The sequence below is a fragment of the Lepidochelys kempii genome, chromosome 4, assembly GCF_965140265.1.
Source record: "Lepidochelys kempii isolate rLepKem1 chromosome 4, rLepKem1.hap2, whole genome shotgun sequence".
Classification (NCBI taxonomy): domain Eukaryota; kingdom Metazoa; phylum Chordata; order Testudines; family Cheloniidae; genus Lepidochelys; species Lepidochelys kempii.
Window position 1 is genome coordinate 102,040,538 of NC_133259.1, and position 27,163 is coordinate 102,067,700.

General features: G+C 38.2%; 1 protein-coding gene across 5 annotated transcripts in view; it reads right to left on the reverse strand.

The window, feature by feature from the left end:
- Nucleotides 1–381: 381 nt before the first annotated feature.
- Nucleotides 382–27,163, reverse strand: part of PCDH7 (protocadherin 7) — a 392,778-nt gene continuing 365,996 nt past the window's right edge. For 3 of the 5 annotated variants that reach the window (XM_073342325.1, XM_073342324.1, XM_073342323.1), the window contains exon 3: nt 382–4,736. In XM_073342325.1, the coding sequence (XP_073198426.1) occupies nt 4,357–4,736 (380 nt within the window). In that variant the 3' untranslated portion in view covers nt 382–4,356. The remainder of the gene's footprint in view (nt 4,737–27,163) is intronic. The other 2 variants (XM_073342329.1, XM_073342326.1) reach the window with 2 other exon arrangements.

Genomic DNA, 27,163 nt, shown 5'->3' on the forward strand with positions numbered 1-27,163 from the left:
TTTTTTTTTTTCACATTAATGTAAGTATTTTCTAAATGCTTTAAAAAGACAGGTCACTTTCAACGTTAATGGGAAAGAAGCTCTGCCATTACAAGTACTTTATTTCTCCAGTTAAAACACACCACGAAGTAGTCAGAACTTGAAGTGTGGAATGTAACTAATCCGCAGTGTACTGCACTACAGAGAAAAGTAATGCCACAGTTACGTTGCCAGCTGAAGTGGCCAGTTACCAGAGCAGCACTCTTCTTTTTCTTTTCTTTTTTTTTTTATCATGCATGAAATAAATCTGAATGTTCTGCTCAGACTAGCCTGTGAATTTGTTCACTATCTTCCTACCAAAGTGGAAGAGCCTGTCAGAGAAAGTACGCTGGCAAACAGGCAACCATTTGAACATGTTATATTTTTAATTTGCAGAGACAAAAATGACAAGCAATTTATTTACATAAAACTGTACAAAAGCAAATTAAATTATGTAAAATATTTCATAAATAGAGGTGGACTAGCGTTTAATACATTTTGCCATGTTTAGCATAGGTGCGTGCATAGTGACTCATAATAAACAATGATCAATTGTTCTCTGCTTCACTATTAACATCCAAGTTGCAGAACAATAGTCAATGATTAATATTACAAACAGATCGTACCACACTGAATGCAAGTGCTTTAAAATTTAGGAAAAAGTTGTTTGAAAGTGTACCCCAGGTAGCTGGAAAATGATGCCTTCTTCCATGTGTTATGCTTTTCGGGCAGCAACTCAGTTTAGTTGCTGGACTACACTCATTTCTACTGTTGTCCTCTACTGTTGTCTTTCATTTCTTAAGGAAACACTGTATATTTATAACTGATAATAACATAAACTGCTTTATTGTTCAAGTTCTTTAAAAGCCTTTTAGCAACAGCAATATTTATGGCAGATTCATTTGGCCTTGCTCTACATTTCCTACTTGACAATTTCCTAGGGTAGCCTTTCAGCCAAGCATCTTTGATCCCATTTTAGTTCTTCCTCACATAAAAATAATGTCTACCTTGGTTTTTTTCTGAAACTCAGGCAGCAGGCCAGTCAGAAACCATATTGAATAATATAGTAGATCTGGACGTTCAGAAGGAACATTAGATTTTAGACTGAAGCTACAGACTTCTCTAATACATATAAAGTTATATAGTTATGCATCAATCTATAAATGTGTCCTAATGTAAAATACATGCAAAGTTCATTTGAGTTTCCCATGGAAGGAAAAAAAGGACATTTTTTATACTGTACAACCAAATGGAATGGCAGCTAAAAGCAATTAAGAGACACTAAATCATCAATTTTCCTGGCAAAATGAACTTATGACACCTTGCTAAATAACTATATGGTATTTATCTATTGTAATCTATACTGTAGCCTTCCAGGCAGAAGATTGGAAGGAAAACAAAAAAGCAGTGCATAGCTAAGCTACAATCTGGTTTTCATAATCAAAGATACTTAAGACTGGTCCAATATCTGAGTTTGGCAGAAGGCATTTTTTTAAATATATTATTTATAATTTATCAGAAAATAAACAGGGATCAATATACAGGTTCAAGAAAGTTGGGAATAGCCCATTACCCCTCAGTGCCCAAACCCAATCACCTTTCTACTATAACAACAGGTATAAAAGGCACAGTTGCATATTTTGCATTCAATCTAATTTTTTTTTTTACTTCATTTTGTTTTATGTGTTTATTTTTACAAAAGCACTCTCTATATGGAGTGGCACCAGATTAACCTATTTCAAATGAAAAAAACTACAAACACAAAATGTATTTCTGTGTCATGCCAGGTCATAATAGTAATTGACATGTTATGATGGGTAGTTCTACTAGAATTACTGTGAATATTTAAAGTACATTGATTTTTTTTTAATTATTCTTTCCACACCCATTTTAGTTCTAAGGAGTTGCTCACAAGTAAATGACTATGGCATGACTGCCTTATATGGTGCAAAAACAGGTGAGTGACTGTTGATTCATTTAATCTGAAGGTCTTGTATGACCTGTATTATTAGCTTTTTAGAAAAAGGGTTTAAAGATATATGGAAACAAGTCATCTAGTGGTTTTCAACTGTAGTATTAAATAAAAAGTTCCTATTAAAGAAAAAAAAATTGTGGAACATCTGTTATGCAATTTTGTATTCTGTTGAAGCGTGCAATAAAACTGTGTATACATTACATAAGCATCTTTAGAATCTTTTATTTTTTCCTTAACAGGGTACTTACAGATTATACAATGCAGTCACTGCTCTTTACAGTCTCATAATAAAGTACTAATTTTCATCTCTCCATAATTTAAATAATTAAATGTAAAAAAGTTCAATTATTAATCTTTGTTTTAATATGTTTTTCTTCATAACATGTGTCCATTCATCATAACTTCTACACACAAACTAGCCTCAAAATGAAAACTAAACTTAAGAGGGGAATGCAATGGCCAAAAAGGGCACCCCTCTATATAGAGAAGAGAATTTGAAAAGTAAATGTTGTGATGACTTATACTGATTTACTAACCTATATTTCAGGCTGTTTAATGTTATATTCTCTATTTAATTCTTCAAAAGGAAGAAACTACCCAAAGCTACATTGTTACTACAGTCTACTCGACAGCCATCTAACCATGCCTTAATGCCAGGTTAAACAACCAGGGATTTGAATGTTTGCACCCTTCTCAAACTGTCCCCACTGTGTTGACTGATTGTCATTTTCATCTGAATGTCTGAGTTCAGTATTCAATTATTACTACATCATCAGCTACGAAGCAACTAGATCAAGTTCTGCACATTTTGTTGCTTTTATTGCACAAAAACCTGTTTTGTTTCCTATTCCCTTTAAGTAGTACACACTGTGAGAATTGTCACTGGCCATAGCTCTTTGCTATCATGTTAGTTTGGATTCCTTGTGACTTCTCTCAAGCTACTGTGTAAAGTATTGTATCAATGCTTAAGTCAGTCCGACCGTTTGTCACCCTCCTTAAGTGTGTTGAGTCTTGACATTTTTTCATATTGCACAGGACTGTTTTAATGCACTTGTGTTTCAAGAAAACCTGCATCATACCTTTGACAAACACAATTGGTAATCTGCAACATTGATGACAAAAGATTTAGCAAGCATACCTTGCACTGTGAAAAGAAAAATTTTTACTTGACTTGCAATATACTCTTGTCACTGCATCACACCACTTTCCCCCCATCCACCCTACCCGAAAAGTGTTCTGGGTGACATCAACACCTCTGATTTTTTTTTTTTAAATGTAACCTTTTGGAAAATATTCCCTGGAACTGGCAGTATCATATCATACAGCAGATGCTGTATATTATGACATTATCAGCAAACATCTTAGCAGTTCTTTTGGGCATTCTACTAAAATCCATTGAAGTAGTAGTAGGTCATCTGGGCTTGTGGACTGTGCTGCTGTGCAAAATGTAATTGAATGTGTATTTATGTGTGCATGCATATGGTTTGTGGGTACACTGGATTTCTAAGCCAAGACCAAATACTTAGCAATTCCCCGATCCATAGTGCACGATCTTTGGCCTTTTTAGTTACTATGATCATCCCAACTAGATATATGTCTTGTCCAAAATAACATGAGTTTAACAGTTTATCATTAGAATGCTACGGTACATATGACATTAATTTTGTTACGCTGAAGTAAGCCGATAGAGAGTTCATTCTATGGAGAAAACAGAACCCAGAGTTCATGATTCATAGGGAAATATACCACCTTTTGGACTGCAGTCTCAGGCTGAGTATAATTCTCTTGCTTCAAGCCTTAGGTGAGAATATTAAAGCTGTGATCTTCACAAAGTGCCTATTAATGGTTATCCCTTTATATTTACCTCTATATTTGTACGGTTTCTGAAGGAACATCCCTGTTGGGGATCAGCAATGTTCAGATGATGCGCTTGGAGTATATTTTCCCTGACCTGTTATCCTTAACAAGCCAGATGACAATCAAACAAAATCAGAGTGGCTTAAATCGTGCTTCAGCAGAGGGGTAACAACAGTGTGTTGTGTTCTTTTAATCAGGCTTGTTACCATGAAAGCAATTTGCAACCATAAATTTAAGAAAATAAAAATCAGTGAGGGGGATTAGACATGCAAGGACAACAATGGTTTCTACATTGTACAGTATAGTCAGGCAGACTATATAATTAAACGCCTGATATGGAGGCAGAAGTGGCAGGCAAAGCTTTTGTCTCTTTGGTGGCCCCCTCTTTTTTTTTTTTTCTTTTTTTCTTTTTTCCTTTTTTCGTGCTAAACTGTTTTGATTTTAAGATTTTTTTGCCCCTTTTCCTTCTTATGCATGAATGAACCTTGTTGTGGCTTCTTTATAACCTACAGGTAAACTTCTCTTCTAGTTAGAGTATTGACAGGAGATGGCTTGTATTCCCCTGTCTGTGTAAGGGGGATATCCTCTGGATTGGCTTCCTCATTTTTGCTGAAGCTAGCTGCGTTGAAGGTCTCATAGGATGAGGTCAACTTTTTGTTCAGGAGGTTTCTGTTGCGATCACCCATGAGGGAGGCTTCTCCATTGGCCAGCTTTTCCTGACTGCCTCCTTCATCAACGGGCATGAAGGTGGAGAGTTTTGGCTGGCTCTTCTGCTTCCTTTCAGGCGAAGTGCGTACTGGCATCCAGCAGGAGTCCGAGTGGCCATATTCATCACACTCTCGAGTACACTTGCCCGTCAGGGCTACATCTGGTAGAGGCCTCGAGTCTGAAAACAGAGGAGAATTTCCTTTTTAAAAATGTACTGAAAATGTCTTCTCTTCCTCAATGTGATTAATGAACTTTTAAAACAAAATATTTTTAAAGTTTTTGCATTAGCAAAATCTTTAAAGTTAAAAATCACTGAACCTCATGTTAACTTTAATAACACATATGCAACAACAAGGTATGCAATTCTACCAGACATTGGCAGCTCAAATGACTGAGAAGTGTGGGCACAAAGGCACTTCTTGACATATGATATTATTTTAGGCATAATTTTTATCAACTTTTGGGACCAGTTAGCTTGTGAATCTTAACTGGATACTCACACGGTCATAATCAGCCAGATGCCTAATTTTGTGCTGCCCACTTTCTTTAACTGATTTAAACAAAAAACCTTTCTTTTGGATTCTTTGTAAAACACATTTCAGTATCTTATTAACAGAATCTAAGGTCCTGATCCTCCAAACATTTATGCATATGCTGTGTGCAAGAAGTCCTGTTGTCATCACCAGAGTTCTGTTGATATAAAGTTAAGCATGTGCATAAATCTTCTCAGGACTGGGGCCTAGGGCCCAGATCCTCAAATACTTTTAGGTGCCTAAATACCTTTGAAGATCAGGGCCCACGCTGTAAGTACATGGACATGAAAAAAGCAAATTAAAACCAGTAATGGATAAGTGCATGCAACCCCCCTTTTTCAGTCTAATATGTACAGTCAAAGGTGTTGTGTGTGTTCATGTAGGAACCTGACTGCTGAAGTGTTGGCGGAAAGGAAAATGTTTTGTGACTACGATGTGCTGTGTGGAATGCTGTAGTTCCTGACCTCTGAAGCAAAAATCTTTCAGCTATTATACACATAGGCCACTCACTGAAATCAACTGGGCTTTTGGTTCAGACAGGGCTCAGTACTGCAGGCTGTTTGAGGCAGGTGTTGTTAAATTATTTTGATATTTACATAATTGCAACTAAAATTAGGAAAAGTATGTTATTTTTTATATTATACACACACACACACACACACTCTTCCAAAAATTGGGCCAAATTCTGATACCCCGGTTTACATTGAGCAGTACTCTACTCTGTGAGCAATCCCAGTTACTACTAGTCTAATTCAAGTAAGGTACTACTCAGCATGAGGAAGAGTGGCAAAATCTGGCCTTATGTCAATATGTAGGTTTTACACAGTTTTTATCTAAATATTATTATACAATTTAATAGAGTAAAATGCAAGTCAGTTGAAACTATTTCATTTTCTTAACATTTTTTGCCCTATGATCTTTTTGACTGCTATCAAATCCCACTGGGAAATATTTATTCCTTTGCAGTTTAATGACTCAGAAAGAACCCTACATAAATTAACTTTCAATTCTATCATAACTAACCATTTTTCCCTCCAGTTGTATGAAAAGATTCGCAGTGGGTAAGATTTTGGTATGGGATTTTCACAGATGCTTAGTGTTGTCTTAAATCTTCATTCATCAATCAATGGAAAAAATCCTACTCAGTCCACAATTTCAATGGAAGCAGAGTTACGCCAACACTCAGTGCTTTTGGAAATCCCACCCTTCATGGTTATCCCACCATGATGCTTACCTGAGGAAGATTTCTTGTGGAATTCCCTATGAGGAATAGTGAAAAGACTGTACCATCTTACAACTAACTATCATAGAGCACTAAGGGCTAGATTTACAGAGAGATTTTGGTACCACATGTATTCACAAAACCTCCACTCAACTGCCCCTGGATCCTGTAAGTGCCTAAACTCACATGGTACCTATGTTTTTGCAGTAAAACTTCCTTAGGTGCCTATTTACCTGCCTATGAACATGCACATTGCTGCCTTATGTTAGGCATCTGGATACCAATCTCCCACCTACACCCCTGTGTGATTCACAAACTGGGGAAAGAGAGGAGTTCCTCCTCTCCTAACTTGCCTGTGGGGCTTGATCTTGTAGGTGGGCTCAGAGGCCACCTAATTTCACCCAAAATAGCTCAGGAGGAGAAACCTCCCATATAACCTTTAGCCCAGTGGTTTGGATATTCACCTGGAATGTGGGAGATCCCTGGTTCACATCCCCCTTGTACCTAATAAGAGAGTTGAACAGGAGTCTCCTAACTCAGGTGAGTGTCCTTACCACAGGGCTATGCATTAGCTTGACAGAATTCGATTGTTATTTTTAGACAGATAACACTGGTATTTATTTTACAGCTTTTTTTAGATTTTTATCAATTTAAATGTTCAGCTTCAGGAAATTATGTGGGAGTCAGTCAATAGGAGAGGGTCAGACTATTTAATGAGAGTAGATGTTGATTCAAAAAATTACAGTTTTATTATCACTAACACACAAATCGTCAAAGTAGGTCAAAATATACAAAGTAAATATCCTTAAATCAAACTCTAATAAATTCTCCAGCAGCATTTTTTTTAATTTTGCCCAGCTGCAAATTTCAATTATTGATAGAAATATTGTTGTTGGTTTGTACTTGTAATGGATGTTTACCTGGATTTACTGATAAAAATCTAATTTTTCCAAACCTAGTTATAGGGTATTCTGATGTAGATCTCAGTCTCTCCTGTTGAAGCAGTTCCACATTGTATAAATAATGAGAGTCCTTGGAGCAGGGGGACTGGATCCTAGGTTGCCCACATCCTGGATGAGTGCTGTAATCACTACGTTAGGTTAGAGTCACTCTCATGCATGTGCTCTCTCTTGTTCTCTCTGTCCCAATGACTAAGTATTTACATAAAGCTACAACAGGTGAGATTGAGAGCTCCACATCAGAATATCCCATAACGCAGTAGTTAAGAGTACTTATCTGAGAGATGGGAAGACAGACCACTGTTCAAATCCTCTCTCCCACTCAGGCAAAGGGGGAATTTGAACCTGTGGTCTCCCACATCCCAAGTGATTATCCTAACCACTAAGCTAAAGGTTATAAAGGGTGATGGTGGTTTTCCTCATTAAACCATCACTGAGAATCTGAAACATCAATAGGCACTTCCCTCCATCCTGGATTTAGGCACTGAACTCCTGAGTGGGTTAGTGCTGAGAACACACCCTTCTCCTGGACATCTCCCAGTGACGAGCTGAGGCAGGGAGCTGCCTAGCATGCTGGCTTTTGTGAATCCCATTCTTAGGCACCTATCTCCCTCCTCTCAGTGTATAGAAAGCCTGAACATTTAAGGTTTGTGATTCCCAGTGATTTTCTCAATGCCTAAAAGTTAGACATTGCAAACACTTAAGTCCCTTTGTGAATCTAGCCATAAGTGTCAAGATTTTCATGGGACACACTATATATTCAGTTCATGAATATTTTACACTGTAGAGGATTCTCTAATTAAAATAATGTTGTATACTGTTTAACATTTCAATATCCCAGTGACTTCAATAAGAACAGGAATGGATCCTAGATTGGTCAACCCTGGTTACTCATGTGTACTTCACAATGAGTTAGGTTTATTTTTTTATTTTTGCTTTTCAAAGACTTTTCAATTTAGGCTCAGCTATGACTCTCACAGTTTTCTTCTTTGGTGATGGATAACAGAAATATTGTCATTTGTCAGCCTATCAATTCTTAAACTACTGTGGCCTGGGAGTTGTACAGAGAATGCAGAGACTATAACAGGAAAACTGTACTGTTCATCATGGTTAGCGTAGAATTACTCTCACACTCCCTAAAGGTAAGAAGCAAGGATAATAATTTATTACTGAGGCCCATATGATACTGATTTTTAAGCAGGCAAATCATTTTTTTTATTTAGAACAAGGCAAAACTCATTCCTACCTATCTTTTCTCCTAATAAAGTCTCTGATTGTTTAAAAATGAATTATACAATCAATGACCATTCAAAATAATCATATTATTTGAATTATTATTACAATAGTTTTAAATATCTACTGAATGGCAGTATTTGATCTGTTTACATTTAAGATGGCAGTATAAATAAGTAAAAGCATAGTTTCAAATACTTAGAATCAACTACTTAATCTTGGGGAATTTTGAGCCAAAACATTGAAAATTCTTCCCCTGTCCCCATGTGTCTCTGTGCCCCAACTCAGCCAACTCCTCTCCCTATGTGGCCCTGCACCTCCCTCCCCCATGGCCCTGTGCCTCCACTCCCATTCAGCCCCTGCCCCAGTAGCCCTAATGAGTTCCTGTCTGATTCCCCAGCATCCCCACACTGTCTATCTCCCCGTAGCCCATTTCCTGACCTGGCCCGATGGGCACTGGGAAAGAGGCAGGTGCTCTCTCTCTTCCCTAGTGCCCTCTGGTGGGTAAAAGGTGGAACTGCAACAAACTTTCCAGCAGAAGCTTTTTTATGTGCAAAAAAATTAAATATGCATGGCTCATTCATTATGCACATGCAAAATGGCGCAGCATTTACCCAGGAGTAAACTGCCATATTTTAGGTTATTGTTTTTTTCCTTAATATATCAGACAGAGCCTGATCCAATGCCCACTGAAGTCACAAAGAGTCTGCCAACATAAGTAGACATTGGATAAGGCACTTCAAGGATTTTCCATTTTTGTTTGGCACTCCATTGCAACCCTTCCTCCCTTTCAGGCAAATGCAAAGTTTGTTTTCAATTTCTTCATTCTGAAATCATGATATTTGCTACTAAATCCAGAAAGTTACAGTGAGATATAATAATACAGTAATTTGAAAGTCATCCTTTTGACTAGCTCTCCTTTCAAGCAGCATAAGGACACTGTGGTTGTCCTCCAATTGCCTCCTCACCAGCAATGCATTCAAAAGTGTGCTTAAATTTTAAGCAGACAAGTACACCCATTGGATGGAACGACACATGTTAAAAGTTAAGCATGTACTTGAGTACCTTGGGGTGGAATTTTCAGAAGAACTGCAGGCTTCAATGGGAGTAGAGCTAGGACAGTGCTGAGTGCTTTTCAAAATCCCACCCTTGCTAAATAGGATTAGTTATGTGTTTAAAGTTGTTTAAGTGCTTTGTTGAAATTGAGCCTTGTTTATTTAGCTGCTGTAATGTGACATATCAAAAGGTGTCCAACATTATGCTGCATTTCAGGAATATTTTTCTTCGTTATGAAGTTCATTAATCTTACGTTCCATATAACCCACCACATAAAATTATTTCACCTGCCAAGTAATTAATACTATTCCTACTGATTTCAGGTCCAGATTGAAATGAAGTGATCTTACATTTTTATCTCTTCATAATCAAAAGCTGCTAGCTCCCAGATGAGACTAATTTCTACTTTTTACATTTAAATAAAAGTTGCTTTTTGTCTGCAGCATAATCCACATCCAAACACATCTGCAGCCATGAGACATGTTTTAAATAAAGAATTTCTTTTAAAATTAAACCCTTCAATGGAGACTACACACGGCTAACTGACAAACCTAATCAGATAAGACATATTGCACTATTTGTCATCATAGTTGGAAGATAAATATCAAAAAAGACTAAACCAGATTTCTATCATAGTCCCATATCTTAAAACTTCATAGGTATGTCTAACACTGAACCACCCCCCTTCCCAAAAAAACCCAAACCTGCAGCAGTGAATCTCAGAGCTGGTGTCAATTAACTCGGCCTTGTACTATGGAACGAAACTAGCCGTGTGGACGTTTGGGCTCAGGCTGGAGCCCAGGCTCAGACATCCTCTCCCCACAAAGTCTAAGCTCCAACCCAAACCTGAACATCTACTTAGTTATTTTTAGCCCCGTAGCATGAGCCTGAATCAGCTGAGCCAGGCCCCAAGACTTGCTGCTCCGGGTCCTTTTTTGCACTACAGAAATATCCTTTGACTCAAACAGATGTTTTAAAATGTCAATGATTAAAAAAAAAAATCACTGTGCTAATGAGTAAGAGAATGATCCTTGTGGGACAGTATTCCTCCTTGTATAGATTTTCTTATTTATTATTATTTTTATAGTTTTTATTTTGTGCATATACTGCTCATTTTAATCTCACTTTTTTAAAAAATTAAAAAACAGTTTCTCTATCCTCCCATGCACTGCAGATAGTCTATCACCTTACATATCACTTGTCTTCTCAGCATTGAATTTTTAAAGCCAGATGCTTAAAGTTAGGCTCCTGTGTCCAGGTTTAGGCATCTAAAAAAGCAAGCAAATTTCAAAAAAAATCTTGAGCACTCAGCAGTTTCCATTAACTTCAGTGGAAGCTTCTGCAAATTTTGCAGTTTTAGACAGCCAGATCACTTACTTGAGTGCCTAAATTTAGTAGCCACATTTTAAAATCTTGGACTGAAACTAACTTCTTTAGGGCAATGTTTGCAAAGCACCTAGCACATGTGGTAACAATTACCAGGTTACAACTAAAATAATACTAACACTTATGCTTTCTGCTTTAGGGAGATTGGAAATATAGGTGAGTGAGTACCTGGGCATGCAAGAGACCAGAAAATGTCAAATATTCCACTTTTAACAACATGAAGCCTTAGTGCCCAAGTCTAAACTGCTGCAAGTTGTTACCTATTATTTTCCAACCTAGCGACAACTGCACTGAAAAAAGGAGATTATCCAACTCATGCATCTGCTGATGCAGCTAATACATCCAAAAAAGTTAAAGGATTGAGGCATTATGCAGGACATATATAACCCTGGGGCTCAGTTTCTAGCCCACTTGGCTGTTCTTTGTCTCTTATCTCCTTGCCTATGACACAAAATATAAAAATTCAGGTTCTCTTCCCCAGCCTCTTAGGATCACCCTGGTCCCCAGCACTATGGAGAGGAAACAGGAGTATGTATCTTTCCTATAGTTTGCATTTTCCCCACTGACTGTACTTTGTATTTTTAAAATATTACCTTTTTGTATGACCTGCTGTTGATACTTTTACAGGAGTGTTTTCCAAAATGTAAGGTGTGCCGTTTAAAGGGTTGTGGGTGTGTAGGACTAGCCAGGCATGCATAAACAGGCCTCTCAATTGTTTTGCAGTCTCACTTTGGGGGGAGGGGGGAAGGTAGAGGGTGGTTGTGAGAGGGGAAGGTCTCTAGCTGTCATGATTGTAAAGAAAACGTTAGAAACAGGAAGCCAGTGTAGATGATGTACAATGTCATTTGCTTGAGTTTTCCAAGAGCCTAAAACAATAGCTTCGAGCTGTGAACGGTCCCCTTCATTTCAACAGGTGATAACTCAGTTGTTAATGATAATACATGAAATGCTAATAGAAACAATGGTGCAACTCAGCAAAGCATATGCAAAAAGATGAAATATCACATTGTGGAGAGCTACACCAAATGATAATACATGAAATGCTAATAGAAACAATGGTGCAACTCAGCAAAGCGTATGCAAAAAGTGATGAAATATCACATTGTGGAGAGCTACACCACAGTTTCTCTGTGTGCAGGTGGGAGAAGGGGTGCATAGGACCATTGGGGGAGGGAGATGCCACATATGATGCACATATAACAACATATTGAGGTGTTAAGGGGGGCAGAATTAGTGTTATTTTCATTAAAGGGAGGGTTTAAAAAGTATGGGGTACACTGATTTTGAGAGTCTAAATTAGGTAAGGGTTCTGATGTGCTCCTTAAGCAACACGCATAATAATCATGTATGTAATTATTGATTACTTTTTAAAAAATTTGTTGAATTTATGAGGGTTTTTTTAAATATTTGTCTTGTGTTTTCCATGATTCCCTTGTATAGGAGTATGCAAATAAAGGGAACTTATTTATATGCATGTGTATGTTTATGAGATTGTGGACGGCTGTTGCTTTAGGGCTAGAAGGATTGCTTATTTATCAGGAAACCAAGGCACCTAACACTTCCGAGAGAAAGTGTGATTCACATTAAGATAAAAACAAATGATGCAGTACTTTTTGTTTTTTGTTTTGTTCTGTTTTTTTTTATAGGAGGTTAACATGAATGGAGCAGTAAACTCTGGCAAGCAACAACAAAAAGTGGCATAAACCCCACACACTACAAATCAACTAGCTCACACTGTAATACCACCCTCCTTTTAAAGACACAGATATGCACACTGCAAAAGTACCATTAATATGTGCACCCACTCAGATTGTGGACATTCCTATAGATATACCATTCCCACACAATTACTTCCTAGGTAGCTCTGTGTTCACAGACAGCACCAGATTAATAATCCTAGCTCTTGAAGCTCTTTTCATCAGTCGATCACAGAGCACATTACAAAGGAAGTCAATTTCATTATCCCCATTTTCCAGATGGGTAAACAGAGGCATAAAGGCAGGCAAAATGATGTGTTCAAGGTCACTAAGTAGGCCAGCACAGAAGTAGGAACAGAACCCAGGTCTTCAGAGTCATAGTCCGGTTTTCTCACCAGATAAATCCAGATTATTCTTTGCTCACGCACATGTTTGGAGACCTCCCTTCTCTTACACACCACACAAAAAGGCTGGGACAGTCACAGTCTCTGTACACGAGGGTTCACATGCACTAGTTACACCTGCTCCTGGAAGTGTAAAATTACCCCACAATGGATGGAGTAATTGCCTTCTTACCCCCACATCTGCACAAAAGATATGGTACAGCTTGTGCATACCCACTGTGCATTGGGATACTGGGGGGATTTGTGCTGGATTTGTGCTGGAAATGGCCCACCTGATGATCACTTTAGATAAGCTATTACCAGCAGGACAGTGGGGTGGGAGGAGGTATTGTTTCATATTCTCTGTGTATAAATAAAGTCTGCTGCAGTTTCCACGGCATGCATCCGATGAAGTGAGCTGTAGCTCACGAAAGCTCATACTCAAATAAATTGGTTAGTCTCTAAGGTGCCACAAGTACTCCTTTTCTTTTTGGGGGGAAAGACTGCTTCTTGAGGCACAATTCTTGCCCCAGAGCTCTTCCGAGAGAATTTGGCTGTGCACTAGTTGCAACACAGGACTTGCCTAAATAACACCATTAAGTCCATAATATCTAAAGCAGGAATCATGTACATGTGGAGTTATGAGCAGTTGCCATTGCCATGTAAGGGCATATCAGAAGATGAGCAAGCAGATTATGCTGCCTCCCCTGCATGAGCACATCCTCTTACACCACTCTGTAGTTCCAGCTGCCAAGGTCCTATAAATTATGTCCTTGTAGTGTTTACAGAAAGCCATAAAAAGAACAGCCAATTTCTTCCTTGCTCTCTCATTGACAGCATGCCGAGTTTGAGCTTGGCTCAAAATATATATTTTTGTCCCTTTCCTGCAACATGTGTTCCTTGCCTTCCTTGCATAAATATATTGCAACCTGAGATGCATATTATAATCATAAATGTGAGAGTGCCAAGCTTGTGTAATTAAACAAGAGCCATGTACATAGTTTTCATATTAAAGTCTGGTGTATAAACTGTGAAATAAGAATCAACTACCGTATATTATTAGAGAAAAAACAATGCAGAATGTAACTGAGATGATGCACGCTATACTAAAACATTTAAGAAAACTAATCAAACTACATATATGGTAGCCACAGCACTACTGCCTTGGAAATCCCTACCTCCTAAATGCAGCAATTCAGTGAGCTGCACCCCAGTCAGTACTGTGGCATTTTCTGACATGCCAAGACACCATTAAAATACTTAAACACTTTTGAAAGCATCAGCGACTTCTTTCTCTGCACCTTAGGCTAAACACAGTTAAACAGCAATTGAACATATCTCAAGAAGCATTTACTGCCCCAAGGCTTGGACTGCTGTCATTCTGAATGTGGCATTATCGTGTTCTCTAGGGATAGCGCATGCCATCTCTAAAACAGTCTTGCTGAATAAAGTCAAACACAAATCTTCTGTTTGAGACATGCAAACTGCTCCACAGTAATAATATGCATTAATTGCTTTTGGACTAAAATAATTTCATACATATTGTGCCAAATCCCAGGGTCCTTTTAAGTGTTTAATAAATAAATTAATGAAATGGTTCAGAGCATGGCATGGCTTATATGTGAAGAAAGATAGAAATGATTAAGACTGTGTAGTTTAGGAAGGAGGTATGAGAGAAGGATATAAAATATCAGATAGCAAATTATTTCCTTCTTGTAATACAAGATGAAAGGAACATATAATCAAAAGCAACCCACTTAAAAGTGATGAAAAATATTTTTTACCCAATGCATAATTAACCTGGGAAACTCATTGCCACAAGGTATCACTGAGTTCCAAAGGTTAGCAGGATTCAAAAATGGGATTTTCAAAATCCTCTGAGGGAATTAGGTACCCATCTTTCACTGAAAGTCAATGGGAATTATACACCCAGTTCTCTTATGTACTTTTGAAAAAAATCTCACCCTGTATGTTTATATGGATGAGAATATCACAGTTACATAAATGGTCATGCTTCTAAGCATAAACCAATCATTAACTACAAGGGGTTAGGAAGACACTTTCCCTTACTGACCAGTACAAGGATTCTTGCACTTTAGGGAAAAGTGTCTGGTACCGGTAACTAGATTGTGGGTCTGCTATAACACAGTAATGCCTATTGTGACACCCTGACACCCCAATATTCACCACTGCCATGTAATTAGGATATGTTTTGTACAAAGTATGTCTTGTGAGGTATCATTCTAAAAATCTTGATCTGCTAGACATCAATATCTCATTGGATTGTATGTGTTATTGTCGTATGTGAAGTTATAAGGTTTGGCTACGTATGTATTACTGAAACATGTTGTGAGGTTGAAAGCATCCACAAGCAGCCTTTCAGGTACAACAATAAAAAGGCCAAACCATGTTAATAGCTTATTGAGGAAATGCACACAAGCACAAGGATTACCCTAGGAACTGTGTACAATAGAAACCTCTCAGGGCTAGCACTACACAGCGGGAACTGTTTGACCCAGGTCTCAGCAAGAGAGCTTTCCAGCAAGTGGAAAGACGATATAAAAGGGGGACAATGACATCATGGGCTGTCCTCACTCTCTCTGCAACAACACACCTGGAAACACCTAAGGGGCAAGGACTGAACTGTGGGAAGTGATGGTGCCAGGCTAAAACGATCTTTAGCCTGTGTCTGAAAACCTGGGAAAGCCAAGGCAACTTGTGCCTTAAGAGTCTGCCAGCCTGTTTATCACTCAGGGTGAGAATTTGCTAATTTATATCCTACCTATCTAGTGTGTTAAAATCAGTTTATGGTTTTTGTTTATTTACTAAAGTAATCTGCTTTGACCTGTTGGCTTAATCACTTAAGATCTTCCTCTTGTATTTAATAAACTTGTTTTTGTTTTAAACCCAGTTTGTGTAATTCATAACTGGGGTGGGGGTGGGGGAGAGGGGCAAAATATTGTGTCTCTCTCTCTCCATATTGAGGGAGGGGATGCATTTCAATTAGCTTATGCTGTACAGTTCTCTGTACAGTTCTCTGTGCAGCACAAGACAATACAATTTTGGGTTTACTCTCCAGAGGGCGAGTACTTTTGTGCTGGGCAATTCCTTAGGTGAAAGTCTTCCCATGCAGAACTGATTTCAGTGTCTATGTCTTTCTGCAACTGTGTGTGTTCCTACCTGTGTGAGTGCTAGAGAAGGCCTGGCTTAGTTAGACAGGGTGAGGGAGCTCAGGCTGGCGGAACAGGCGGGCTCAGTGGTACCCCAGTACATCAGGTGGCACCCTGGACGGGGGCGGAGGTGCGGGGGGCAACTGGTCATACCTATATTTTACTAAAATAATAAACATAGTGGACCTAGCCTTTGCAGTCATATCTGGGAAGGAAGCTGGAGATGAAGACTCTGGGAAGGAAATCTCCCCTTATTTATGGTTGCACCCAAGGCCTTTGGGGGATAGGTGCTCTCTCTGCAGAAAAGAATAAGATTACTGTTTGTAATCTTTTCTGGGACATTTCCACCTTGCTCACTTATGACAATGTTTGTACCCTCCCAGCCTTGCCTTCTTTTAGCCCAACCAGTCTCTACATACTACCCCAGCACAGACCTTGCCCCATGATGCACCTTCCAAGGGTTTCTGCAAGGCTGATTCCCTCTCCCTTCTCATGTGGCAGGGACGCATAAAAGAGTCCTTTTATAGGCAAATGATAATTTGGGCCTGCAATAAAACTACTTTCAGATAACAGCCAGTGAGAATTGATCTGATTTAGCTGACTGTGTATGCTTACTGCAAATTAGTAAAGCCTCCTTTTCAAGAAAATAGTGTTAGAAAGATTTAACTACTTTACTGATTATTTTACTGATCACTTATTTAATAATTTTAAAAGAACATTTTAGAATAACATTTATATTAAAATTCTGTCCTACCAAATATTGCACTAAAAAGAGTCCAGTACAAATGCAGTTTAAAAACCCCTTGTATTCAACGTTTAAGACATGAGTTAATCAAATAAATAAATAGAGAAACAACAGAAACAAAAGGCCAGTAATGTTAAGCAAAATGTCCTCAGGGCCCAGCATGGTAACTTAATAATTTATAGTACCCTCTAGCTGAGTTCCAACAACTCCACTCCACTTAACAGCCTTATCTATCAACTAAGACCTGATTTTGCTCTCACTTATTCCAAATCAGGAGTAATGCTACTGAAGTCCATAAAGTTACATGGATGTACCGCTGGTGTTACAGAGTGGAGAATCCTTAATATATGTACTTTTTATTATACATTTGTTCTAGTTTTATTTATTTGGCATCTTAGCAAAGCTTTCTCTGTATTACAGGAAGTATCAGAGTCTTCATTCATCTAGATTTAGAGGTATTTCCTTCTTAGTTTAATTAATTAGCTAGACTAGACTAAGTAGCCATCTACCTGTCTTTGGGCAGGTAAACCAAAGAATCATTACCAAAGTAATAAAATCATGGCTTTAGCAATGTTTGAAAAAATTCAGATACAGTTGTCTCCTAGCAAGTTATGTATCATCTTGTGTTCATCTAATTAGGGAATGAATACAGAAAATGTGTGTTTTCTAAATTAGTGTTCTTACTAGCCCCTTACTATTGCATACATAGTTCCCCAGGGAGTATGACAAATATTATTTATATTAGCACAGTACATTTATTGTTTAAAAGGGTACAAAGGACCCTTTCTGCACTACTGAGGCCAAACTAAACATTTGTGGTCAGCAGACAACCTAATACGACTTGTATACAGTATTCTGCATAGCTGAAACCTAATTCTACATAAACACCAATTTATAATGCTGATTAAGTAATATGAAAGAGCAATATCATGTATTTTAAAATGTTTTTTCTTAAATATTTCCACTGTAGCTCAGACTTTGGTATTTCATTCCTTTTAACACAAATTTAAAATGAGTTTAAGACTAAAAAGTACTAACATCAGTGATAACAATGGACTAAATACACTCAGTTTAATACAGCATCTAGAATTTAAAGTAATTCCCTAGATTTTAATTTTCTAGAATTAAGTGTAATTGTTAAATCCATTTGCAATCCAGTTAAATCCTTTGATAGTCTAATTTATTTCTATCACTAAAGTGGCGACAGATCTTTCTGAAAAGTAGGACTTAACATGACTTCCTGAAGTCATATAGACATTAAGATGTAGGACACGTTTTAGCTGTCTAATTGTTCTGCTGGTCTAATGCTTAAGTATTAATCTGTCACTGTGTCAAATTACATACATTTAGATTATTCAGTAAAATGTGTCTGTGATTAAAGTCTGGGCTGAAACAATTCATTGGTGCAATTAGAATGTCATCCTTCCTGAAGCAAGCTTAAGAAAAGTCTCAGTCAGGGCTCAAAAGTCAACATCATTTCATTGATCATCATATCAAAATGATGGGACTTCAGCAAATTGAAGGGAATAGAGAGTGACCAGCAGATATTGTTACCTTGTTCCAACTACAGGACATGCTCCCTGTTCATTTAATATCTTCAGACTAATGCTTTAAAATTTTCTTTGCTAGTGCAGCACCTTGGGAGGGAAAACACATTCTTGGCATGGGCATGTGTGCACATGCACAAAAATCCCACACCCAGCTATTGTTCTGCCAGCTATTCTGAAGCTCTTTGCTTACGAAAGCAACTTTTCTCTTGGAATTTCTCTCAGTGATGCTCTATAGATAGAGCCAGTAGACATAGTGTATGATAACAAAGCCAGCATTTCCATTTAGAGATTAAAGGCCAAATCGTGGAAGGTGCTGAGCATCCTCGATTCTTGCTTGGAGATGCTCAGCACTTCACAGAATTAGGCCCCCTGCGTATCTTGTTTGGTTTATGCAGCCTCTACCGGCAGGTTGATTAAAGGTGGAAATATAGATTTAAAAATATTTTAAAAGCATTTACTATGTGAGAAAGTTGTGTAGATAGGGAGATAGTTTGAGCAACAAAGTTGTATGCTAACTATGTCGTAAGTTTAACCTATACTTAAATGCTATAACAAATACTTTATGTAGACTTTAAATTCTAGTTTCAAGGAATGTAAAATTCAGTGTTTAGGTAGATTTTACAATGAAGAATAAAATAATGTGTGTGACCTTTCATAATAGACCTGATACTTGTATGATGATGGATAAGGATTAGAACAGTAAAACAACGGATCATGGTCAAATCATTTAAAAATATTACAGATTGGCTTTGAGGGAGAATACTGTATTCTTTCTTCTACATTTTTCAGCATGTTACATCTTCTGAAGATGGTTTCTACCCTTACTGGCTGACATTCATCAAACTGCTTATCTGTTCATGACCACTTCCTTGCTAAAAGTAAAACATTTGAAATAATTTTATATTGCACAGCAACTCATTTCCCTATTGCTGGACTATTTAGATCCTAGGCTATTCTTGTGTAAGAGAACTAAGAAATATTATACAACAGACATATTAAAAAATAGTAGCCATTATTTCCCAACAGAAGTATTTCTAACTCATCTCTTGGTTGGACTGTGTCTGTAGATTTCAAATTTTTATTTTTTTTTTTTTGCAAGACATAGTTTAGTCCAAAACTTGCAGAAAAAGTGTGCTGAATCCCTGTTAATGTGTATTAAAATTACCTTCAAATGGGGGTGGATTGGGGGTTAAGAAACCTCTCCATGCTCGCAAACGAATGATCCTCTAAATAATGCAGGACTCAGCATGAGAATTTGAAGGGGAAAACAAATATCTTGAGACTACTTGTCTTTGTAAGTAACTGTCAAGAAAAAGTTGCCTTGCAGAATGAAAACTAGCAATGACCTAAGGGATTAATTTAGCCTTTATGCCATATTAAGAAGCTTCATTTAATTGTGTGAAATCCTGTCCAGTAAGAGAGAGGTCTAATTATCTGCCCATGATACACCTGTGTGTCTCAAAAATGTACATAGGGATTTAGTATGATCAGACATATTCAAAATTATGGTCAGGTTTTAGGTAGAGCACTGGTATATGGTAAACTGAAAAAGAATACTAGCCATACATTATCCATGCAGTCAGTAAAAGAGAATGCCTCTTGTGTTATGCACATACTATCAAGATAAGTACTACAAAAAAGCAATTTCTCAAGCTTGACAGTGTTTTAATGTAATTATTTAACAAAAGCCTGTCCGAAAGGAATTTGATTACATTACATAAAAAGAGGTTACTGATCACTATTAAGCATAACAGACAAGATAAATAACAAACAAGTCATGAAACTGACACATAAATGGAAATATTCCCATTCTCAGTGCTACACCATACGGATATACAATTTATATATGCCATGTTGTAGCCTTCATGGCTACAAGGTGGGTGAAGTAATATCTTATTGGACCAACTTCTTTAGGTGAGAGACACAAGCTCTTGAGCTACACAGGGCTCTTCTTCCAGTCTGGGAAAGGTACCTGAAGAGCTCTGTGTAGCTTGAAAGCTTGTCTGTCTGTCTGTCTCTCTCCAACAGAAGTTGGTCCAAAAAGAAATATATTACCTCATCCACCTTGCTTTTCTATACAACTTAGTCAGAAGCTGGTAACTAATAAATAATAATTATAAGAATGCCATCAAAGAATTTCAAAAGAAATGGAATGCAACACATAGTAGTAGATAGCAACTTGTTCGGACAGAAAGAGAAGAATGCTATATATGCCATTTAAATTACAGAGGGCTTTTGGTAGGCAAAGTTTGGGCCAACAGTGATTAAGTTTTGTGTGGTGATAAAATTAAGGCTCCAGATAGATTATTAAAGGTTGACCCTTCTGTGGGTGCACAAAGGGAAGGACACAAAGATGACCCTTTTCTCATTTGCCTTCATGAAGGGATAAACCACAATATGACTGTGGAGTGCAGGTCCTGCTCCCTGCTAGTGCCCTACGTGTAACTGCTTGAAATGGGAAAAGAAGTGATGAGGTGCAGGCAAGTTCATTATCTCCAAGTGTGGCAGAGCCTTTACTCTGGCATGCACCCCCTGGAGGCCCCAAAGGGAATTCTGCTGAATAGCCAGAATTCCTCTTGAGGATTTAAGCCGAAGCTCAGCACTACTGCATCTCCTCCATCATGCCTCTTTCTCCCAAAGGTGGAATCTAGCCCCAAATTTACTGTCCCAAAGTACAGAGAGATCCATGAAAGGGTTTTGAGCCTCTCAGTAGTTTTATTATTTAAGAATTTTATTTTATTACTAAGGTGACAGATTTTTTTTTGTAGTAAATATGTGGAAAAATCTTCACACCTCACAAAATGGGAAAGTCAAATAAAGAAAGATAATGAATCTCTTCCTTTGATTTATACTCCATTGAAAGGGTTTTTTGTCATTAGCTTTGTATTGATTTTCAGCTGTGTGTACAGATTACAGCATGTGGATTAATTACAAACATCAGCTCAGCATGGTTACAGACTCATGGCAGATTCATCTGGATTATAGTCCATTAGTAATTAAGTATTAAGCACGACACTAATTCCCCTTACTCATGTTCAGTAGACAGGCTGTAGCATATCCATAAAAATGGCTCAAAGGGATACTGCCACCTGCTAACTATATCCAAGAGGAAGAGTATCAACTTGTTACAGAACAGGAAAAAGGAAAAGATACAATGTCAGAGGAGCTGGGTTCAAAATATAGGGCAGATAGATTAATCTGTTGAGACAAAAACAGAAGGCAGGCAGAAAAAAAAAAAAAACCAAATACAAAAACAAAAAGCTGGCTGAGGCTTTTGGTGACTGTAAGGCCCATCCTAAGGGGCAGTGTGGAACTCTGATGGGGTCTAATGGTGGTACTTACATGGTGCCAATTGCTACAGAATTTGAATGCCTCACAACCTTTCATGTATTTATCCTCCTAATACCCTGTGAAGTAGGGAAAGTGCTATTATCCTCATTGTACAGATGGGGAACTTGCCAAAGGCTTATTAGAAGTCTGTGGCAGAGATGGGAATAGAACCCAAGTCTCTGGCTAACATCCTAAGCTTTGGGCCGTCCCCCATCTCTAAGTAGAGTGGACACCTATAAGGGTTATGGAGGTTTCTTACCTTATTTCAACAGAAAAAGGTTAATGTCATTCTCGGTATATTAACAGGAGTGTCATAGAGAAGACAATGGAAGGAGTTGTCCCACTCTATTTAGGACTGGTGAGGCCTCAGATGAAATATTGTGTCCAGTTTGGGGCACCACACTTTGGAAATATGTGGACAAATTAGAGAGGACAGCTACAAAAATGATAAAAGGTTTACAAAACCTGATTTATGAGGAAGGGTTAAAAAAACTGGGCAAGTTTAATCTTGAAAAAAGAAAACTGGGGCAGGGAGGGAAATCTGGTAACCGTTTCCAAATATGTTAAGGGCTATTATAAAGCAGACGGTGATAAATTGTACCCCATGTCCACTGAAGATAGAACAAGAAGTAATCAGCTCAATCTGCAACAATGAAGGTTTAGGTTAGATTTTAGGGAAAACTTTCTAACTATAAGGCTAGCTAATCACTGAATAGGCTTCTAGCAGAGGTTGTGGCGTCCCTGTCATGGTCCAACCTTTTCTTAAACACCTCCAAACACCTATCAGGAATGATCTCGGTATACTTGGTCCTGCCTTAGTGCAGAATAAAACCTCTCAACGCCCCTTCCAGACCTACAGCTACCAGTGAGAAAGATATTCCCGCACAAAAAGGAAAAATAGAGTTGGGACTGATCAAAATCATCAAAATGAAAAAAACCCCACAAATGTTAGCACCTCCCCTCTGTCTTATATGCAGACTAATAAATATGTAAAAGTTAATAATTTATGTGTTTTATCTTGAACTTTGCAGAAGAGTGGTGGCATAAGCCCTCTACTTTATGGGTCACTGAAAAAAAAATCACACACACACACACACATATATAGAGGAATCCATTCTGCTTCAATTGGTGACTTTCCCTGATTTCTCAAGAAGTGTAGCATGCACACATTGGACTGTTTTATAGTCTACTTTAGTGACCATTGCTCTCCATTCCCAAGAATAAGTTATTGGCTCATGTCTTGCATATTCCCTTTCATTTTAAGATCAAGTAATCTCTTGCCAGTACTAATTTATGTGTCAATCTGATTTCAGTGCAGTTCATGAAATATTTTAAAATGGATAAATTTTCAAAATGGCTCCCTTTGCCCTGGAAGAACAAATACTTGACAGTAGGTGGAAGAGAAGTAACCATATCTACTAGGATAGCATAAAAGAATGAAGTATTGTACATTAACATGTTTAAGTAGTTTTTAAGTTGTAGGTGTTAAGGGGAAATAAATATATTAGTGCCTTGTTTTAAGTATAACAGCAGAAATTAAATTCTCCTCTTGATTATGCCAAATCTGTAAACCCACAGGATCTCAACATGCTTGGTCTACCATAGCTCAGCTACCATGTTCAGCCATGCTAAAAGAAAGCCAGCTGCTCCTCTAAGAGCCAATATCTGAACTAGGAGATCCAAAGAATTAAGGCTAAGAGGTCACATTTAAGTCATGAATAGGGACATAATGAAACAAAAGAGGGGAAGAAAGAGATTGTGACTGGGACAGACAGAAGTGTGTTGGTATGACAGGCTTTGGTTTGCTTTGAACCTGACACCACTAATTATTGGAAAAATAAAACATTACTAATGTAGATTAAAACAGTTTTTTTTAAAAGGGAAATAGAGAAAACATATTAAATATCCCCCCATTTATTGAAAGAAGAAAAATCCTAAAATACTTAGCATAAAGGGCATAGGGACTTTTTTTATTTTATTTTACATGAACTTGGTCCCAGTTGTGTATATTGGGGCATGATTTATGTACACACATCTAATTACCATTCAGGATATAATTTTGGATTCTCAATGTCTCTAGCCATCTTTAATAATCTTTTATACAGGGGGCTTACAATCTGTCTCAACAGAAACATTTTGGATCCTTTCTTTTCCTATTTTCATTTCACTCTCTCCTTGACTGTATGACAAATCTCATAACTTCAGTATCTTTAATGGAAGCAGGTAAAATATACATTGATTGGTATATATTGATTGGTAGTACTGCCTCCAATTTGAGTCACACCCAGAGGTGAAAGTAAGCCGGTACGCCCCGGTACAGCGTATGGGCAAAAGCCGGTGCGCCGTACCAGGGTGGATCGGCTTCCCCAGGCGCAAGTTAAAGGGCCTGTGGCTCCCGGCAGTGGTTAGAGCCCCTGGCGCTTTAAACTGCTGCCAGAGCCCCGCTGCAGGAGCCCTGGGGTAGCGGCGGCGGGGCTGGGGTGGCGATTTAAAGGGCCTGGGGCAGTAGCGGCGGCTGAGCCCTGAGCCCTTTAAATCATCTCCGAGCCCTGCTGCCACTTCCCCAGGGCTCCGGCAGGCTCCGGGGATGATTCCAAGGGCCTGGAGCGGTAGTGGCGGCTGGAGCCCCATTCCCGGAGCCCTGCTGCCAGAGCCATGGGGAAGCAGCGGTGGGGCTCCGGGGATGATTTAAAGGGCCCAGGGCTCCTTCTGTCGCTACCGCCCAGGGCCCTTTAAATCGCTGCCAGAGCCCCCGGCTGACGCTGTTTCCCTGGGGAGGGGGAAGGAGGTACTTGCTAGTATAGGGTGGACCGGGGCTGGCTCTGACCTCCCCAGCCCCGCCCCTTCCGCCCAAGGCCCCGCCCCTTCCGGGGGCCAGAGCCGGCCCCAGCCCAGCCCCGTAACGGTAAGTCCCTAGACTTACTTTCACCCCTGGACACCCTGTGAAAATAATTAGATTTTAGCCCATATAATTAGGTTTATTGGTATTTTGCCCACAAGCGAGTCCAAGCTATCTTTAACTTTCTATCTAGTTCCCTGTTAATGAACGTTCTCAATTAGCATACCTTCAAATTGCATGATACACATTTTAAATTCCACTATATTGCACATAATTTCAAAGGGGACATAATCTTTAATTGAATCCAACAATTTAAAACCTCATCTGTTAGTCACTCATCTCTGTTCATCCACTCATCACAAAACTCCCATCTCACAGCAAACACATTTTAAAACAGGAATCACTCTTCTGTCATCTCACTTCGGCCAGCCTCACAGACCTCAAAATGAGCTCTTCTAAAAATGATCATATTGAGGAAGGAAAGGATAATTCAATTCCTGCAGTCATTGTTTCAGTCTCTGGTTCTCCTTCAAGAGAGAGTCTTTAAGGGTGGCAGTTGGGGTAGTAATTCTCGTGATTATAGACAGTTGTGTAAGCATCGGACAGTGATCAATATATTTCCTATAAACCACTGGAGAGTCTGTACCAACCTATTTCAGAGTTGAAGCAGTGACCTAGAGACAAAAGACTATGTCCAACTATCAACCGCTTCACCCAGTTTGAAGTTCTTTTACAATTCTCTTAACTGCCTGTAACAAATAGGTCACAGTCCTCAGAGGTATCAGAACCAATGTACAGTAAGAAGTAGCGGTGAGAGTTGTCAAACATACTAAGTGCCCCCTTGTAAGCAAATCACCTCAGAGAACAATCTGCTAAATCAGACTGAGACAAACCATCTCATCACTCATCTGTTTAGTGTGAGGTTGATTCAAATCACAATCCACAGTAGTGGATGGCAGATGATTGGATTTGGGTTGGTGGAATTTGTAATTCTAGCTGCTTTCCCAGTCCAATTAAATCAAGTGACTCCCAATGAGATGCTTTAAAAATACTTTTGCTCTTCAGTATGAATATTTAAAAAGCAAACCATTTGAAAAATTAAATGCATTTTTACAAAATTATTTAGTACTATAGTATAATGAATATAATTAGATACTTCATTTTCCTATCTTGAGATCACAGCTCACAATTAGCATCAGACCAATGCCACACAGGAGATGCAGACAAAAAGTATTTATGGATCACGTATACACTTTTGAAACCAGAGAGGCTGCTTAGTAATGCAAAATATCAGAAACCTAGAAAATATCTATGTATTTATGTGGGGGTAGGGGAAAGCTTCATATATCATCATCAAAACTTTTACAATTCGGAAACACTACATTGATCATGTCACTATTGATGTAAAATTCATTTGGTTCTGCTCTTCAGAGTAATGTTTCATATGGTGTCTTGAGAACCTTTATTTTTCATTGGATTATTTCTGTTTACTCTTAAATCCCTTACTTACACTTGTGGTATGTGAAAACTCAGTGGCTGCATGGTAGTGTCATAAACAACAAAATGATCTCATGCAGTCCCCTACCAAATTTATACCATGCACCACAACTTTGTGTGCCTTGAGTGTTATTAAATTTATTTTGTGCTGCTGCATAAGCATGTCATGATGATTCCTTTTTCTGTTTACCACTGTTTTTAGTCATTGAAAATGGGGGAGGGAGAGAAAGAGGTCAGAACTGACAGTAAAGCTGAATCAGCACATCTCATGCCAATGAAGTAATGAAAAACAGCACTGTTCTTACAGCAACAATAATGAATATAAATAGAAAAAAAGACTCTGAATAGCTACTGGGAGAAAGAGAATGAAGCATCCATTTCAAGGAAGAATCTTTTCCTGCCATCACAGATAGCTTTGTGAACTGGCTAAATTAGGATGCCCTTTAACAATTTTCATGCTTCAAATAAAGTCTATGAAAGATAGATCTTCTTTATTTTCCTTTAAGGGATCAGACTTAATAGGGTGAATTTTACTCTGGTTTGCTACACATTTCTTTCTGATGTCAATGATCCCCAGATAAACTCTGCTATCACATCTTTGACATATTTCAGCACTTTTTATATAATATGTAATATGAATGTTTTAGCCCCTAGATTTGTTGTACTGAGTGCACATCCACGATCTACCTGCAGATAACATTAGCAGAGTGCAACTACCAGCCAAATAACTCTCAAATGATAATAAAAATTTGCTCAACTCTGATCTTTAAAATTATTTAAATCCATAAGTAAATTTATAACTCTACACTGAGATCATTTCCTGGAATAGGTATGATTGCTTCTCTTATAAAACACTGGATACTGTGTCCAAAGACAGATTAATGAAACAAGACTTCTTCACTTTTATGACTGATGCCATGTCCTAAAAACACTTCAATATAAAAGTCATTGGAGACACACGCACCAATTAAGTTTCAACAGATTAAAAGGATTTTTGGTCTGTCA